Consider the following 17,369-nt stretch of genomic DNA (forward strand, 5'->3'; position numbering starts at 1 on the left):
GAGCATGACCAGCTGGGTAAAATCACTGGCGTTTCCAGAGATGACTAGGGGGGAAACTACTATCAAGGCAGGAGAGATGGTGCAATGATTAAGAACGCTTGTTCATGCCGAAGAGCCAAGTTTGATTCTCAGCATCCATATGATGGCTCACGACCACCCACCATTCCAGTTCCAGGGGATACATCATCTGTCCTCCTGAGCTCTGAATGCATATACTGTGTAGCGTACACGCACACAAAACACCCACACACAAAATAAGATTTTTTTAAAGCCCTTTATCAAGTTGCTGAATGGCACCAGCAGCTGAGCGATTCATTCATGTCACCAATGATTTAGAGCCGCTCACCCAGATCACGAAATCCGTGAGAACAACAGGCACATAATGTAGGGCTGCCGTTGGGGAAGGAAGAAAATGACCTGTGATCTGACAACTGCTTAGTTTCAATTAAGGCCTACTGTGTGCCAGCTACCATGAAAGGTAGTTTGGTTGGTGTAATGTGTTCATATACTACCTGTGACTTCACCGAAAGTTCTGAAAGGCCAACGGGTTTGGAAGATTTTCTGAATCCTGTTGATATTAGGATCCTTGATTGTTTCAGTCAGTGTTTCAATTGTAAGACTGCCTGGACAACCACTGGTACAAGACAGCCAGACTACCCCAACCTAATGAACGCCCTCCCTGGGGAAGCCACCCGGAACCCGCCATTGGGCGGCGAGAGCCCGGCAGGGCCGCCTCCGCCCGCTCTGCGCCTGCGCACACGCGGCAGCGCCGCCCCACGCACGGCTTCTTCCGGGCGGACTGCGCATGGTCAGTGGTGAGTGGCGGCCGCGGAGTGGGGCGGCCGAGGGCTGAGGGCGGTTCCGGGTGGGGTTTGTGGAGACGGAGCGGCCACGCGCAGGACACGGGCCTTAGCGAGGGCTTGGCCGCCAGGGCCGTCCATCCACCTTAGCACGAGTTTGTGGCTTGCGTTCTCGGTGGAAGTTTCCTCTCGGGTTGTGACTGGGTTCATTATTTTGAGAGCATCTCACTGGAGCCAGGCTGGCCTCGAACTCGGTGATCCACTAGAGCTAGCGTTAATGCCTGCCGTCATCACACCCAACAGTCTTTCTCTTAAAAATAAATTAGAGGATAAGTTGTATTCAGAAGCGGGAGGGCAGGTTTGGCTAAGACAGACAGCCTTGTATGAAAATGAAAGCACACGACTTCATAGCAGGTTGGGGAGTGGGGTGGCAGCGCACTCTTTAATCCCAGCACCCCGGAGGCAGAGGCAGGAGAATCTATGTGAATTCGAGGCCAGCCTGGTCCACACAGCGAGCCCAGGACAAGGCTACACAAACAAACCCTGGCTCTATAAACAAATAATTTTTTTTAGAGGATATGTACCAGGCACGTTTAACCTTTGGCATTGCAAAATGACTGTTGTCCACAGAATCCGTGCTCAGAAAGGAACAACTGAGTTGCAAAAAAAAAAAAAAAAATTTATCCTGGGCGCACGTGTCTGTGAGCCACAGGTTGAGCATGCCTGACAGGCGGTTTTCTTCCATCGTCTGCTACTATAGGTCCCCTCCCCCCCTGCAGTTACTGACGACCCTGGGGTGAAACTTTGGTAGATTCTCTTTCTGCTGGCTTATGCTGTTTTGACCTAAGTGTCTTGCAGAAGTTAGGATAGTGCTGTATGGAAACATACAGCATAGTCAGCTTTTTGATGTTGTTTCAGTAATAGATTTTTATACAAAGAGTCCCAGCCAGGCGAGAGGGTGGCACACACCTGCCTGTAATCCCAGGAGGCAGAGGCAGGCGGAGAGCTATGAGTTTGAGACCAGCCCCAGCCTGGTCTATAGAGCAAGTCCAGGACATGCAAGGCTACATAGAGAAATCCTGTCTCGAAAAAAAAAAAAAAAAAAAGAACCCCTGCTACTAATGATCTTGCAGACTTCCTTTGCTCTTGGCGTCCCGTCTTCCTGTAATCCCGTTCCCATGCCTTCCTGTCAAGGTAAACTGCCACTTGCTGCTTTACTTCTTTCAGCTGGTCCCCAGTGCTAAGCCAGACTGTCACAGAGCATTCCCCACATTGCCATTTGTCTCCGAGGTTTCTCAGCCTCAGCATTAAGGACTTCTCCAGCTGGATATGTCTTTAAGTGGAGCGCTGTCCCATGAGCTATAGAAAAGCCAGCAAAGGCCAGCTACAGCTGTCTACAGCTGGCCTTTACCCACTGGTTGCCAGCATTGCCCTTGATTGTGAAGCCAAAAATCTTTGCAGATGATGGCAAGAGTTTCTCCAGAAGAGTTACTCCTGGTTCTCCCGGGGGAACCACTGACCCAGAGCCAGGAAATACCAACGGCCCTTTCAGGCCTGCTTGACAGAATTTCACAAACCCACTGTGTAGAAACAGTATAAAACAGCCACATGGGGTAGCACATACCTGTGATCTCAGGAAGCTGTGGCAGCCGGTCATGAGTTTGGGTCTAGCCTAGGCTACATAGGACAGTCTGGGCTATATAATGAAACCCCTTCTTCCATATTCCTTCCCCCACAAAAAAGGTTAATAATGACAGAAACTTCTGCCTTACACTGCTACTTTAGTAAACACAGAGGTAAGCACTATTTAATCTTACGGCTGTGATGTACTTGTTTTCAGTTGCATACTTTTGGGCTCTACTTAAATGAAGTTGCTTGTATTTTCTGTGTGTTGTCCTGGGCGTTAACCAGTTTTGCACATGCTGTACGAGCACTCTGCTACTAAGCTATACCCTAAGCCCTCAGTATTTTATTACAGGGTATCACCAAGTTTTAGATATGTATATTCATATACATGTATGAGTATGTATATATGTAGGATAGATTTTTAGGACGAGGAGGGACTGCGATAGGCAAGACTGCTGTGTATGCAAATTTAAAATTAATATTTTAGCCTTTTTCTGGAAATTGGTGGGATTTAAAAAAACAGCAATATATGAAGGTCTTTTTATACTCGTGATCCTTTCTCACCTAAGAAATTTTTTGGCAGCCAAGCGTGGTGGTGCGCTCCTTAATGCCAGCACTCAGAGAGGCAGAAGCAGGCGGATTTCTGTGAGTTTAAGGCTAGCCTTGTCTACAAAGTGAGTCCAGCATAGCCAAGGCTACACAGAGAAACCCTGTCTCAAAAAACAAACAAAAAGTCATCTTTCATACATATGCATATAAAATAATGAAATCAAACATTTACTGATAGTAAGCATAAATTTTATTTTTTATTGTCTATGCTTGGGCCCTTTGCATGTATGATCCCTTGGAGCTGGAATTACAGATGAGCCAGCACATGGGTGTTGGGAACTGAGCCCAGGTCCTCTGCAAGAGCAGCCTCTGCTCTTAACCACTAAGCCATCTCTCCAGCCCCATAAGTTTATTTTAAAGCAATTTGCTGTACATACAGTTTTACTATTCAACAAAAAGACAGAATTGCATACTAAGAGACATACTTGATTCTTTTTACATAATGGATTAAGTCATGGCTGAATATTTACTACTGCAGGATGTAGAGTGTCACCAACATTTCCAAGAGCTGGTCAGCTGTCTTGTCATTAGTTAGAACACTTCAAATAAGTGTGTGCTGTGAATGGTAGGTATCTCATGAGTGTCATCGCAGGGACTTTAATTACAAGGGAGATTTTATTAAATGACTTTTTATGAAACTCAAGTTGACTAGTTCCAACACCATTTTGTTTTTCAATTTTAAAAAAAATTCTGTGTCCTTTTGTGTGTATGCGCAAGTGCCCAAGGAGGCCAGAAGAGGCACGGATCCCCCGGAGCTGGAGTTACACAGTTACCAGCCTCACAGTGTGGGTGCTGGGGACCAAACTCGGGTCCTCTGCAAAAACAGTGTGTGCTCTCAACTGCTGCACCATTTCTCCAGGCCCACAAACAACAGTTTTAAAAATCAAATATCCGAACTCAGCACAACCCAAAGATACTAATTTGATTCTTAAGTGCTGAGGAATGCAGTAGGAAAATGTCAAGTCTGTTTTCTGTGACTCATTCTGTAAGAGCAGAGAACTGCAGAGAGCAGACAGCGCGGTCGTGGTGTGGCAGGCTTGTGTCTGCGCTGAGCTGTTCGAGGCAGCACGCACTGGCGTTGTGCAGTTTGATGCTGGGCCTCGTGTGTGCAGAAGCAAGGCAGTTGTGAAGCGCAGCACGGTTCCACACAGGACAGCCTCGGAGTCATGTGCTGACTTTTCAATTAACTTTTGGTTGTTGCTTGTTTAGTAACCTTTTACCAATGCCACCCCACCCCCATGCACATTTAGCTATGAAGCCTCATGGATGAGGTCACAATCCTCAGTTTAAGGTGTTAAAGAACATCTAGGCTATGCATATATGTTTTTCAAGGCTTTGGGCACTAGGTAACTAAGCACAGTGACCCCTTCTCGGGGACCAGGCATTCGTGTGGTGCACGGACATACATGAAGGCAAAACACCCATACAGGTTAAAAAGAAAAACGAAGGGAAAAGATTAAACATAAAAAAAGCTGGCTTAGTGGCACACACCTTTAATTTCAGCACTGGAGAGGCAGAGGCAGTGTATCTGAGACTGAGGCCACCTGGCCTACAGAGAGAATTCCAGGACAGCCAGGGCTGTTACACAGAGAAACCCTACCTCGAAAAAAAAGAGAAAAGAAAAAAATAAAAAGCAACCAAACAAAAGAACATTTTAAGTGTAGCTAGGAAAAGGCTTCCTGTTTGTAGAGATGAAAACTGCAATGTCAAAGAGGAAAATTGGGGGATTGCTGAGGTGGTTCAGTGAGGAAAGCCTGTTGCCCTGAGTTCCGTACCCAGAGCCCACATGGCCAAGGTTTTTATCAAAACGGATACAAAACTGTAAACTCCACAGGTCCAAGGACCTCAGTAAACCCAAAGTACTAGTGACCTATAGAAAGTGCACCAGGGGCAGAAGTAAATCTTACAGAAAACTTACAGACTGCTGGGAAAGAAAGACGCAAACGTGAGTGCTTTCATTAGAGCACACTGTGTGCACACATGCAGGTGTGGGTCGGCACCTACGGGGAGGTCAGAGGACCCCTCCAGGAGGGGCTCCTTCCTAGTCCTCCTTGTTTGCTTGTTCCTCTCCGAGACAGTGCCTCCATGTAACCCTGGCAGGCGGAGCTCTGTGAGTTCGAGGCCTGGTCTACAGAGTGAGTTCTAGGACAGCTAGGGCTACACAGAAAAACCCTACCTCAGAAAATAATAATAATTTTTTGTCCTCATTGTTTCTGGGTGGACAGAGGAAACAAGTCCATCCACATATTCTTGCTCTGCACGTCGCTGACAGTTTGTGAGATGAGTGATTCGGAAGATGATGAGATACCGCAGCTTTCTTCCCACACCTTAGCAGCTCTCCAGGAATTTTATGCTGAGCAGAAGCAAGCTCCCAGCCCAGGAGGAGATGACAAATACAGCGTCGGGGCAATAGAGGAGAACTGGGTGAGTGAAAGCATCCATATTGGGAAGCAGCACCTTGCCGCTCCCCGCTGCCTGGCCACTGCCCTGCCTGTCTTCCCTCTACCCCCTGGCACGCAGGAACCGAGAGCTGTATAGGGAGCAAGGGCAGAAAGCAGACATGGCCGGCCGGGACAGTACGTGCAGGTCTTCCTGGCTCTGACCAGCAGGCCGGCTGGCCATCAGAGGAGGAGTGTACCGGTAGTGGGACAAGAATGTCCGGTCCATAAGTAACTAATGCTTTGTTCTTGGGTAGAGGCTCACCCTGTTGGTTTTCATAGAACCCGGCAGGCCAGGAAAAGGGGTAGCTGAACTGAAACGTGCAATGAGAGGCTGATGAGAGAATTTTTAGGAACAGGATAATTTCTGATTTTATGCATTAAGATAGTACGGGGCAGTGGTTCATACCTGTAATCCTAGAGCCCAGGAGGCAGGGTCAGGAGGGTCAAGCAGCCTTAGGTCCACCTCGGCTACATCGTGAGTTTCGGGACAGCCTGGGATACATAGCCAACCATTGTCTCAAAAAAATTAAAGTTAAAAAGTAGGAATTAAAAATAAGACTGTTGAGGAAAACCCCTAACCTGAATACTTTGAAGTATCAGCTGAGTAACAAGGTCCTAAATGTGTCTGCTGACTGTGAAGTAACGGTCTTTCCCTGTCACTGGGTAGTGGAGAAAGGTCTTATGTCTTGTTTGTTTGCTTTTTCTTTCAATTTTTGGCATTTTGTTCCCAGTTTAGAGCTTTAAGGTATACCACTCCCAACCCCACTTAAAACCACATTATAAAAATGTTCCTTTTCCTTTACTTCACATGTTCTTCCTAATCAATCGCCTCGTTCTCATGATCTTCTTTCCTTGTGTGTTTTTGTTGTTTTGTTCAAGGCTAGCCTTGAACTGCTGATCTTCTGCCTCCACCTGTAGGTATACTATCACACCTGACTTTTCAATGTGTTTTCACCTTTATCTTAATCTTCTGTGGATAAGTAGCATGAATTTGAAGTATTATTCTTTGGGTGATCTTTTTCTTCTGCTTAATCTTTAGAATATTACATAGTTCTTTTCTGACTACAAAAGTAATGTATGGCTGTTGTACAAAATATATAAAAGCATGAACAAAAGCTAGTTCATTCTCACTACTTGCTTATCTAGTTTTGAGGCTTTCATTTAGTTTGTTGATAAAATTGAGGAAATACCCCAAGGGGAAGGGAATTTTCTTAATCCCAGCACTCAGGAGGATGAGGCAGGCAGATTTTTGAGTTTGAGGCCAGTCTAGTCTACAGAGTGAATTCCAGGACAGCCAGAGCTACACTGAGAAACTCTGTCTCGAAAAGCCAAAAAAAAAAAAAAAAGGATTGGGCTTTAGTCCCACCATTTTGTTGGTGTTTGGAGGTGGGGTTATGTAACTGGCAGACTTTGTGGGTTTCTTTTTTTCTCTTCCATGCTTCTCCACCCTTTTACTTCTCACTTTCCACCCCCTAACACTAGCTAGGAGAGAAAAAAGGATAGAGGGAAAAGGGTCATCATGTTGTTATTTCTAGACCACTTCCTGCTGATTGGAGGTGCCAAGCTCCTTGGGGCAGGTTTGTCTCAACCATCAGGACATCTAATTTCCTCTGGGTTCTTTGCACAGGACTGCTTAACAAACCACAACCAACAGCAACCAACAACAACCCCTACCATGGCTCTGGCTTTATACATATTCTGAAAAGTTCCCAGGATTCCAAACGTCACTCACTCACAGAAGCCATCTGCAGCTGGCAAAACCACGCCTCTGCTAGAGCACGAGGCAAACCATAGTCAGGAGCTGCAGAGCAGCCCCATGCTCCCACACCTGGGGTTAAAACAAAAACATTTCTATAATATTCCTGTGTTTTTAAGGAAACTAAAATTTGGGCCTGGAGAGATGGCTCAGTGGTCAGATGGCTCACTATCTACTCTTCCGGAGGTCCTGAATTCAATTCCTAGCAACCACATGGTGGCTCTAAACTATTATACTGGGATCTGATGCCCTCTTCCTGCATGCATGTGACCTGCAGATAGAACACTCATGTGTGTAAAATAAATAAATCTTTAAAACAAACAAACAAAAAACCCAAAATTATCAGTACAGGGGTAAAAGGAGCAATAGTTCTTGAATGGAGTTGGGGAAGGAAAGAAAGGAAAAAGAAAAAAATTATTTTTCTTATGGAATGACAAAAGGAGAGCGAAAAGCATTGGCCCCTGATAGTGTTGGATGAGGAAGAAGAGGGGTCGTTTGGAGCCTCCCTGCAGACAGCTGTGTGGCTTAGCTGTCCCCTGCCTCTGGTGCAATGAAAGGCTCCTGTGATGTTCCTTGCCCTGGGGGGCTTTCCACCAACAATCCACGTAGAATCTGTGTAGACACAGACATGAATTCATGTGTACAGGGAAATGCATATGCACCTCTGTCTTTGGAACCATTTGAAACTTGTTAAGAAGCACATATTCAGCCATTGCTATGCAGACTAAATGTGAAATACATAAGAATCCTGGTTTTCGTTAGTCAGAAAATGTTACTGATATAAAGAATTGTGCATACTTTCATCCCATTTGCTATTTTGAGTAACAAATTTACTTGTGGTAATTTTGAAGGCTGCCTTGTTTTGAGTCATACAGACCTGTGACTAGTAAGCCTTTCCAGATAAGCCTTTGAAAGGACCAGGAGTAAGACTACATGCTGCTAGGGCTGGGGGTGCGGCTCGGTGGCTAGAGTGCTTGTTTTCTGTGCATGAGGCTCTGGGTGCTTGCCCAGCCCAGCACATACAAAGCCCTGAATTCAATTTCAGGAGTCCAAAGGAAAAAGAAAAACATTTAGCCAGCTTGGTAGCTCACACCTGTGACATCAGCTTTCCGAGGGGCTGAGGCTATGAGTGTGACATCAGTCTGGCTACATGAGAAGTTCCAGCCTAGGTTGTAAGCCCCGTCTCCAAATAATGATTTAATACCAGTAATACAAAGCAGCAACACCAGGGCTAGAGAGACTCACAGGCAGCTGACAACTGCTTGTCACTCCAGCTCCAGGGCTCAGACACCCTTTTCTGGCCTCTTTGAGCACTCACGCACACACACAGGAGCACACAAATAAAAATCCAAAAATAATATAAGTAAATAAACAATCAAGGATAGGGTAATAGTAAATATGGCAGGAGTGATGGCTGCTGTGATGACAAAATGCTAGAGTCTCAGTGTAGACATGGCCTCAGTGGGGCAGAGGCCATGGAGACAGCCCAGTGTGGCTTCTCCAGAAAAGAAAACATCCAGAGTGACAGCAAGTAGGGGAGCTGCATTACCTCCACTTAAACTTCAGTCCTCATTGTCTGCACACAGAACTAGAATCTGTATGGAGTAAAGTGTTAAGTAAAAATAATAAAAATGTTAAGGTGCAGTATTTGTGATCTAGGGTAAGAAACAGATGATGGGTAAAATTGATGACATAAAATTAGCTTGTAAAGAGACAAGACAAGGAGTGTTGGCATGTACTGCTACCAGCCTACAGAACCATTCATTTATTTTTGTGCGTGTGAGTGTTTGCTTGCATATATGTATGTATATGTGCCATGTGCATGCCCAGTGCCCAAGAAGGTCAGAAGAAGGTATTGGATCTCCTGCTTCTGAAATTGTAGATGGTTGTGACCCACCACATGGGTGCTGGGCATGGCCCGGGGTCTCTGCAAGGGCAACAGGAGGTCTTAACCACTGAGCTCTCTCTCCAGCCCATCAGTTTTCACTGCCTCAGGAGGAAACCCACCTCTCCCCTTCAGCTGTTAGGGCACCATTCTGCAGTCCTCCCATTGCCTGGCAACCCTCATCTACTTTCTGTTCCTGTTCTGTTGCCTCTTCTGTGTATTTCATAGGAGCGGAGTCACTTAACACGTGGGATTTTTAGTCTGATTTTTTCCCCCGGTGTTTTCTCAGTGTTTCCAAGACTCCTATACATTGTAGCACATGTCGGTGGGCCCCCTGGATGGGCCATGGTCCACTGTGTGGGTACACACTGCGTTTTTGTTACCTGTTTCTCACAGGGCAAGCTCTTGGCTTGTTTGTATCCTTGACTGATTTTCATTACTTTAAAGATAACCTGCTAGAAGGAAGATCCCCATTCATGCCAGGCAAACACTGACCTGCACCCCCAGACCTTGGGCAGATGGTAAATCAGAGACTGTGTTTGCATGACACCTTGGTCTTGTTAGGAGAGAGAGGTGGAAAACTGGGCTGACCACAGAGGAAAACCAAAGTGCTTTTCCGACAGTAACAACATCCTTCACTTACAAATACGAATATGTAAGTATGGACCACCAGAAATTTAAAGACATCAAAACTAAAACCACAGCTGTAAGGAACAAAGCAAGTAACTTGGGAAACATGGAGGAGGTGAAGACGGGAAGCTGTGGAAAACACTGGCCGGCCATAGGTGTCCTCAGCATGTTCTGCCTCTGTCTGGAGCAGTTTGGGGCGGCTGGCTCTGAAAGCCTAATCTGGTTCAGGTGGGGTACCTGCCATCAGGAGAGCATTGGCTGGCCATCGGTGCTAGCTCTGTGACCTTAGCGGTCACTGGTGGAGATTGTGTTGGTGTACTGGGGTACTGGACCTATTAATAACTTAGAAGAAAAGTCAGTTGCTGACAAGTTAAATATGTGTGCACTGGCTGATGAGGGACAAGCTGAAAGGCCGCTTGTGGGAGTGCTGAGACGGTGTCAACTGTTTGTGTTGTAGCAGCTGAGCCAGTTCTGGTACAGTGAGGACACGGCCCTGCGACTTGCACAGGAAGCGATTGCTGCTGCAGGAGAAGGCGGCAGGTGAGGTTCAAGTTTGTTCCTTTTTCTCTTCCAGTTTGAGGAGCACACGGAAACACAGTCATGTCACGTATGCACAGATGAATGTATAAATGAATTTTGAATGTCCTTCCTAAATAAGATGGTTTCTTGAAAGTGTGGATTATAATATGTAAATATTGTCACTCGGGGAACTGGGATTAAAGGTGCACTTTCACCACTGCCTGGCAGTATTCAGAATCTTGATGTGCAACTTTCCTTTGTCAAACTGGACCCTAGAGCACCCCAAAAGCCCACATTTGATTTGGGAGGTTATCTTAAATTATTTCTCTGATTTCCCACATCACTACTGCTGTGTGTGTTTGGTTTGTATTCTTGTTCTTGTAACTTCTATTACTTAAGGATGGGATATGATTCTCTCATCTCCCCTCAAAGACTCATCCCTAGTGACCACCTATGACCACCTACTAAGTATCCCCTCCCCTCCAGATGACATCCAGCTGGATACTAAGCTTTCAGCTCATGAGTCATGTCTCCTTCCTGTACACCCTCTGTTGATACTGAAGTGATTTTTCCTGTTTATTCGATATTAGGTTTCTATTGGACTTCAGATGTTTACTGAGACCCATCTCTTCCTTCATATCCAAGAGTGGGTGAGACACTAAAAAGCTGAGAGAGCTGACCTAAGGGTGGACCTCATCTATTCACTCTGTTTGGCCTGTGCTGGGGAGTAAGTTGAGGGTCTACCCATGAGCTCAGCTCCCAGCCCCTCCTTCTGCTGTGTTCTCTATAGTGAGATCAGGATGAGCTATTTCTCAGGGAGCCCTAGGTATTTTCCATTATGGTGGTTGGAGGTCCAGGCAAGATTCTCCTCATTCCTGTTTGGAGGTTACACAGTATCTGGTGCCCGGAGGAAGAGTGGCTTCCAGTTGGTTCACTGTGCCTAATTTCTCTTCTTCTTCCTGCCACTGTGGTGCTAGAGCCCAGAGCCTTTCTTGGATGCTCTTCCACCAGCTGCATCCGGGCCATCTAATTCCCACAGGGTACCGCTCTTATCACCTGTGTCAGGCATTTCCCTCCCAAGCGTCCCCCAAGCTACAGAACATTCCTCCAGGTTTCTCCAGTTACTTCAGGGAATGGGGACATGAAAGAGAATCCTGGGAACAAGCTGTTTCTTAAACAAACCTTTCAACAGCTTCTGTTTATAGCCCCACCTCCACTCCTGGGTCTTGAGTTTCCTGGGTCTGCGTTACCCTGCGCCCCTGGGATGCCGTGACCTAAGTGAGGACTGCTCAGCTCCCCTGGCTGCTAACACCAGGCCAACGAGCCAGCCACCACCCCTGCCTGCTCCTCAGCCTCCTGAGTGTAGCTGCTTTAATCCCTTGTCCTGTTCCCTTTGGTCTCAGAAACGTATGTCCAAACAACAAAACAATGAAAATTTGCTTGTTTGCTTAACCTTGGTGGTAATACATCTGGACTGAGTGTGCTCCATATGTCTTCTTCAGCTGGAAGTCTTGTTTGTCTGTCTTTTGCTGTTTATTTGTTTTTTTCTTAGCTTGTTGACTTTCAGCCACTGATAAATACTTGAGACAGTGGCTTATTCAGGAGGTTTTGGTCATGGTGGGTTGCCTATGGGAAGCAGCACATTAAGGCAGAGGTGACCAGAAAGCAAAGCAGGGAAGCGTGTTCCAGTGACCCCGCTTCCTCTCATAGCCCCTTCTCAGGCCAGAGGCCAGAGCTTCAAACTACGGATCTCTATAGGGCATTTGAGGTTGAAGCTATAACATTTGGTGATAGTATTTTCTTAGTTATGTTGGATTTTCCCATTAACTATTGGTTTTATCACTAAATATTAATCGGAAGCAACTTTTTTTTAAAGAGGGTCTCATCTTCTTGCCTCTCCCACCCCAAATGCTTGGATTTTAGGTGTGTACCACCAAACCTGACAGCTTTCTTTCCTGAAAGGTGAGGTCAGTGTCTGCAGGACACTGTAAAAGCGGCACACACTGAGGCCTGCTGACGCCTGCCCTCCCGTTGTCCTCACCAGCGTCACTGCTGCGGCGACACCTCTGGGGTGCTTACTGTTATACTCTGCATTTTTTTTAACTTGTAGTTTTTTGGTTTTGGGGTTTTTTTTTTTTTTGAGGGAGGCCCGTTGCCTTATGAACCTTTGAGAATGCTGAGCAATGAATTTTGATTATATTTACTGCCTACTCCTCCCAGGTGGCGCCCTTCCCACCTGCCCACCTTAATTCCTTCTTTTCTTTTTGGGCCAGTGGTTTTTTGAGACAAGGTTTCTCTGTGTAGCCTTGGCTGTCCTGCATTCACTCAGGCTGACCTCAAACTCACAGAGATCCTCCTGCCTCTGCCTCCCCAAGTGCTGGGATTCCAGGTGTGGGCCACCTTACCGGCCTTTTCTTTTTTAACCCATCAGGTCCAGTCTGTATGGACTACGGCCTTCACTGGAGTGTGATCAACCACCAGGGGCTGTAGCCTTAAAGAAAGCTGACTGTCCCTTTGCCAGCAGTGTCCACTGCCAGAAGCTCCTTAGCTGGGGGTGGTACTTGGTGTCCACCTCTCCTCTCTGTGCTGCAGTTTTGTCTGACCTGAGCTTGCACATGTCTTTCTGTTGCTACTGTTTTGACACAGCATCTCACTGTGGAGCTCTGGCTGTCCTGAAATGCAATATGTAGACCAGGCTGGCATTGAACTCACAGAGGTATGAGCCGCCACACTCAGCTCCCTGCACAAGTCTTGAGCGTGCTGTCTTAAATGCTGTGAACTTGTGTGTTTGAGTGCCATCTTCGTTCAGACAGCGCTGCTTTTCTTGTAGTCATCCATCACCATGACTCCTACATTCTTTCAGCCTTTCCTCCCCTCTCCCCAGGGAATCCCAGAGCCTTGGGAGAAGGGAGTATGATATGGATCTTTCAGTTAGGGTTTATCCTCTACATATTAAAGTTGCCACTGAGGCCACAGGGGTGTCACCTGTGTGAGGTCAGCTTGCAAGGCATGGCCAAGCAGGTATTTGCACACAGTCCCTCTGGTTCCACTTCCTGAAAACCCTCATGCCAGCCATCTCTTCCTTGCTCTCTTCTCTCATTTCTTCCATTGTTATTTGTTGTTGTTGCTGCTGTTGTTTGAGACAAAGCCTCATGATGTAGCAATGGTCAGAACTGACTGGCCTTGAACTCCCAGCCTGATAACCTCCTGCCTCAGCTTCCTGAGTGCCAGGATTTCAGGGATACACCATCTCAGCCAGACCTTACTCCTAACAGTGTTACCATGCCCTGCCTGAAGTATTTAGAACTTCTAGAACCTTTAGAACTTTTCAGGTGTGACCTGCTGGGAGCCAGGCCTTCAAGTAAAACATCGTTACTTTCTTCTCTTCCTTAAGCCCCTCTGTGAGCATCCATCCGGTCCTCAGCTGCTGTTATCCTCATTGAACAGTGGCACTCTCTCCTGCCCCGAGGCTCCTTCTGCTTTTTTGTACTGTACACGGGGCTCCTGTCCTCCCCTGGACACAGGGTGTAACACAGGGGGTTACTGTCTGCTGCAGGAGTGTTTGGCCAGCAAAGCCCTCACAGCCTCTGCAAGAAGCGTGTCTGGTTGGAGAGATGGGTAGGAGTTAAGAGCACTCACTGCCCCTGCAGAGGCCCTGCATTAGCTTTTTGGCACTTGCATGGTGGCTCACAACTACCTGTAACTCCATTTCCAAAGGATCTGAGTCTTATGGCCTCTGAAGATCATGAATGCATGTGTGTACATACATGCATGTACACATACCCAAACACACACATACATAACAGATAAAACAAGAGGTTGGAGAGATGCCCCATGGTTAACTTAAGAGCGCTGGCTCCTCTTCCTGAGGACCTGGGTTCAGCCTGCCACCCACATGGAGGCTTATAACTGTAATTCCAGTTGTAGAGGAGCCACGCCTTCTTCTGGGCACCACGTGTACATGTGGGACACAGACATGTGTGCAAGCAAAACACTCATACACATAAAGTGAAAATATGTTAAGTTTTTAAAAAGAAAAAGAAAGAAAAAAATCTCACATTCTAGAAGCTTAAATGTAAAATTAACTCCTTTTCAAGACATACTTGTTTCGGTATGTGTTTCTATATGATGTGTGTATACACGCTTGTGTGAGGGTACAAGCGTGCCACAGCATGCATGTGGAGGTCAGGGCACAGCCTTGGGTGCCCATTTCATTTTCTTTACATGGGTTCCAGGCATGAAAAATAAGGTCATCAGGCTTTACCAGCAAATGCTTTGCCTGTCTCTCTGGGCCGTAAGTCTTTTAAACATGGCAGTACATGCACATAACACAATCCAGAAGCCAGAAAGGGCACAGAGGGAAAGGGCTGGGAAGGCCAGCCTCTCTTCCCTGTAGTCTCCAGCGCCAGTCCTCCCCCAGAAGTCACCGAGGGCTCTGTGCCCATGAGAGCTGGGCTGGAGCCCAACCTGCAGCCCTAGCACTCAGGAGGCCCCGGGCAGGGGATCAGAAGTTCAGCATGACCACAGCTGCAGATCAAGTTTGAGACCAACCTGGGCCGTCTCAGACAGACAAACCAACCAAAAAGCCCACAAAGACTTAGATTGGGCTAGGGTTCAACATGAAATAATAGGTGACCTCAGGCTTTGGGTTAACTCTATCTAACTTTGGTCACAATGTGTCTCTGATACGTTTTAATACTTTCCCATAAACTTAAGTATATACTTTCATGCCTCAAAATTATGAATTCCATGTTTTGGGTTTGATGTTTTGGTTTGGTTTGTATGTGTTGTTTTGTTTTGTTTGTTTGTTTCTCTGTGTAGCCCCGGCTGTCCGAGAACTCTGCAAACCAGGCTGGGACTAAAGGCGTGTGCCACTACACCTGGCTGCAGCCAGACATTTTAAATATCAGCTTCCTCAGAAATGAAGACTGTAAACTTTTTTAAAACATCGCTGACATTTACTTACACTGTTACTTCCTTTAAGAAAATGTGAGCTTAGCTTGTTAAGAAAAATGTTGGTTTCTGTATTAGCAAGAAAGGCGTCTTTAGAGTTCCTCTCATCAGGCAGAGCTGGAGAGCTTATAATCCTACATTTTATTTTCAGAGTTTTTCTTTAGACCGAAGGAACTGGGCTAAAAACATGGGCGCTCTCAGTGTTCAGCTGCATTCTGTTGTTAGTGGCTTGTATATTTTGTACAGGTTTCTAGTGATTCTCTTCTTGTGTTGATCTCACCAAGAAAAGTTGAAGTTTGAACATGTGCAGTAAATGCTGTTTACAAATACTGAGATTTAGAAGAAGACTAGAGATCTTTGGTGTAATTTTGTCTAATATGAAACATAGTCACTGTACTTGATGCCCTAGTAATTGTGTGAACTGACAGAAACAGCCTGCAGACTAAACAGGGCAGCCGTCACCAAAGCTCACACACCAGGAACTGCGTGGCTTAAGGTGGTGAGGCTTCAGGAGACCGACTGCAGCCTTATGTATGACGCCTTCAGAGAGACTAGCCTTAAACCATCATGAGATGTCCCTTTTAGGGAATGAGCATATGCCATGTGAGATGTTGTGAAAAGGGATCAGGTGCAGCAGTCATAATTACATACAGTGAAGTAAGTCCTAGACTTCACATGGATGCAAATGCAGTGGATGGAGGGACAGCATATAAACCACTGAATGGGCCTGAGTGTCCTGTGTGTGGAAATGTGGATGTGTGTTCACTAAGGGGATACGGAATCTTCTTTTAAGCTTTAAGTGGAACCAAATTAAAATACTTTTTCTAAAATCAGAAAAAAACAAAATCTGAGCACAGAGACTTTTTGAAAGTTTTTATTTACACCATTTGTGATCTCAAGTCACGCACTCACTTCCAGAATCGCGTGTGTGAGCGCGCCCAGTGTGTACCAGAAGCTCCGGGCGCTACACAGGCAGCACGTCTCTGCACACATCTTTGAATACGACAGGCGGTTCGCCATATATGGGGAGGAGTTCATCTTCTATGATTACAATCATCCACTGGACTTGCCTGGAAGAATCGCTGCGCATAGTTTCGATATTGTAGTTGCAGATCCTCCTTACCTGTCTGAGGAATGTCTCAGGAAGACATCCGAAACGATCCGGTTCCTGACTCGGGGCAAGATTCTGCTGTGCACGGGTGGGTACACCTTCACACCCTGAGAGCCTGGGTCAGGGTGCCAGCTTTAAGTTTGCAGAAACCTTGGCACTGCATCCTGAATCTGCCACTTACTGCATGACCCTAACCAAGTCATGTGACCTCTCTGTGCCCAGAGGGCCATTACAAATTGAGTGATGTGGTCCATGTAAAGTGTTTACCATGGGCTGACCTACACACATGGATACATGGTAACTATTCATTTTTGCATAGCCACTACCATATGAGCACATACATGCACACACATAGCACATCTATGTATCACACAACACATACTTCCACACAAAAAAATGTAGGCAGTTTACAAACATGTCAGAGGAAGTAAAGGAATATAAAGACTGTATTCTGTGTCCAGTGGGACTGTCCCTTCCTGCATGTGCCAGTTATGTGGGAGTCTTCCTCTAGGGCCCACACAGAGCTCAGATCGGCCACACTTAGGCTTTCATTTGACTCTTAGCTCACTTGGTCTGTTCTTCACAGGAGCCATCATGGAAGAGCAGGCAGCCCGGCTCCTAGGTGTGAAGATGTGCAAATTTATTCCAGAACACTCTCGAAACTTGGCCAATGAGTTCCGCTGTTATGTGAACTATGAGTCTGGGCTGGACTGTGAAACCTGAATTCACATGGCATCATGTTATAATAAAAGGACTCCAGGTGACATGTCCATTTCCTGCTTTATTCTCTTTCTGTTGACACATTGTGACCTCCCTCTCTCTGCCCTGGACTGGGACTCTATTGGCTTTGGTTTTTCAAGACAGGGCTTCTCTGTGTCCTGGATTCACACTGTAGAGCAGGCTGGCCTCAAACTCATAGAGATCTCTTGCCTCTGCCTCCCAGAGCACTGGGACTACAGGATTGTACCACTGCGTCCTGCTCTTGCCTTAATTTTCAAAATAAAATAAAACTTATCTTTGCTGTTTCTGTTATAAGCTT

The 17,369-nt window shown here is 46.3% G+C and overlaps 1 protein-coding gene across 2 annotated transcripts; it reads left to right on the top strand.

Annotated features, from left to right (window-relative positions):
• Positions 1 to 700: 700 nt before the first annotated feature.
• On the top strand, positions 701 to 17,355 carry Eef1akmt1 (EEF1A lysine methyltransferase 1). 2 transcript variants are annotated; one of them, XM_021639073.2, is made up of 5 exons: positions 701 to 815; positions 5,261 to 5,459; positions 10,205 to 10,287; positions 16,138 to 16,418; positions 16,917 to 17,094. In XM_021639073.2, exons 2-5 carry the CDS (start codon positions 5,316 to 5,318, stop codon positions 17,051 to 17,053), a joined length of 645 nt encoding a protein of 214 aa, XP_021494748.1. In that variant the 5' UTR covers positions 701 to 815; positions 5,261 to 5,315; the 3' UTR covers positions 17,054 to 17,094. The 2 variants fall into 2 exon arrangements, with proteins under 2 accessions (XP_021494748.1, XP_021494750.1); XM_021639075.2 differs by having other exon boundaries at positions 785 to 808; positions 16,917 to 17,355.
• The last annotated feature ends 14 nt before the right edge of the window (positions 17,356 to 17,369 follow it).

Source organism: Meriones unguiculatus, chromosome 9, assembly GCF_030254825.1.
Source record: "Meriones unguiculatus strain TT.TT164.6M chromosome 9, Bangor_MerUng_6.1, whole genome shotgun sequence".
NCBI classification, from domain to species: Eukaryota; Metazoa; Chordata; class Mammalia; order Rodentia; family Muridae; genus Meriones; species Meriones unguiculatus.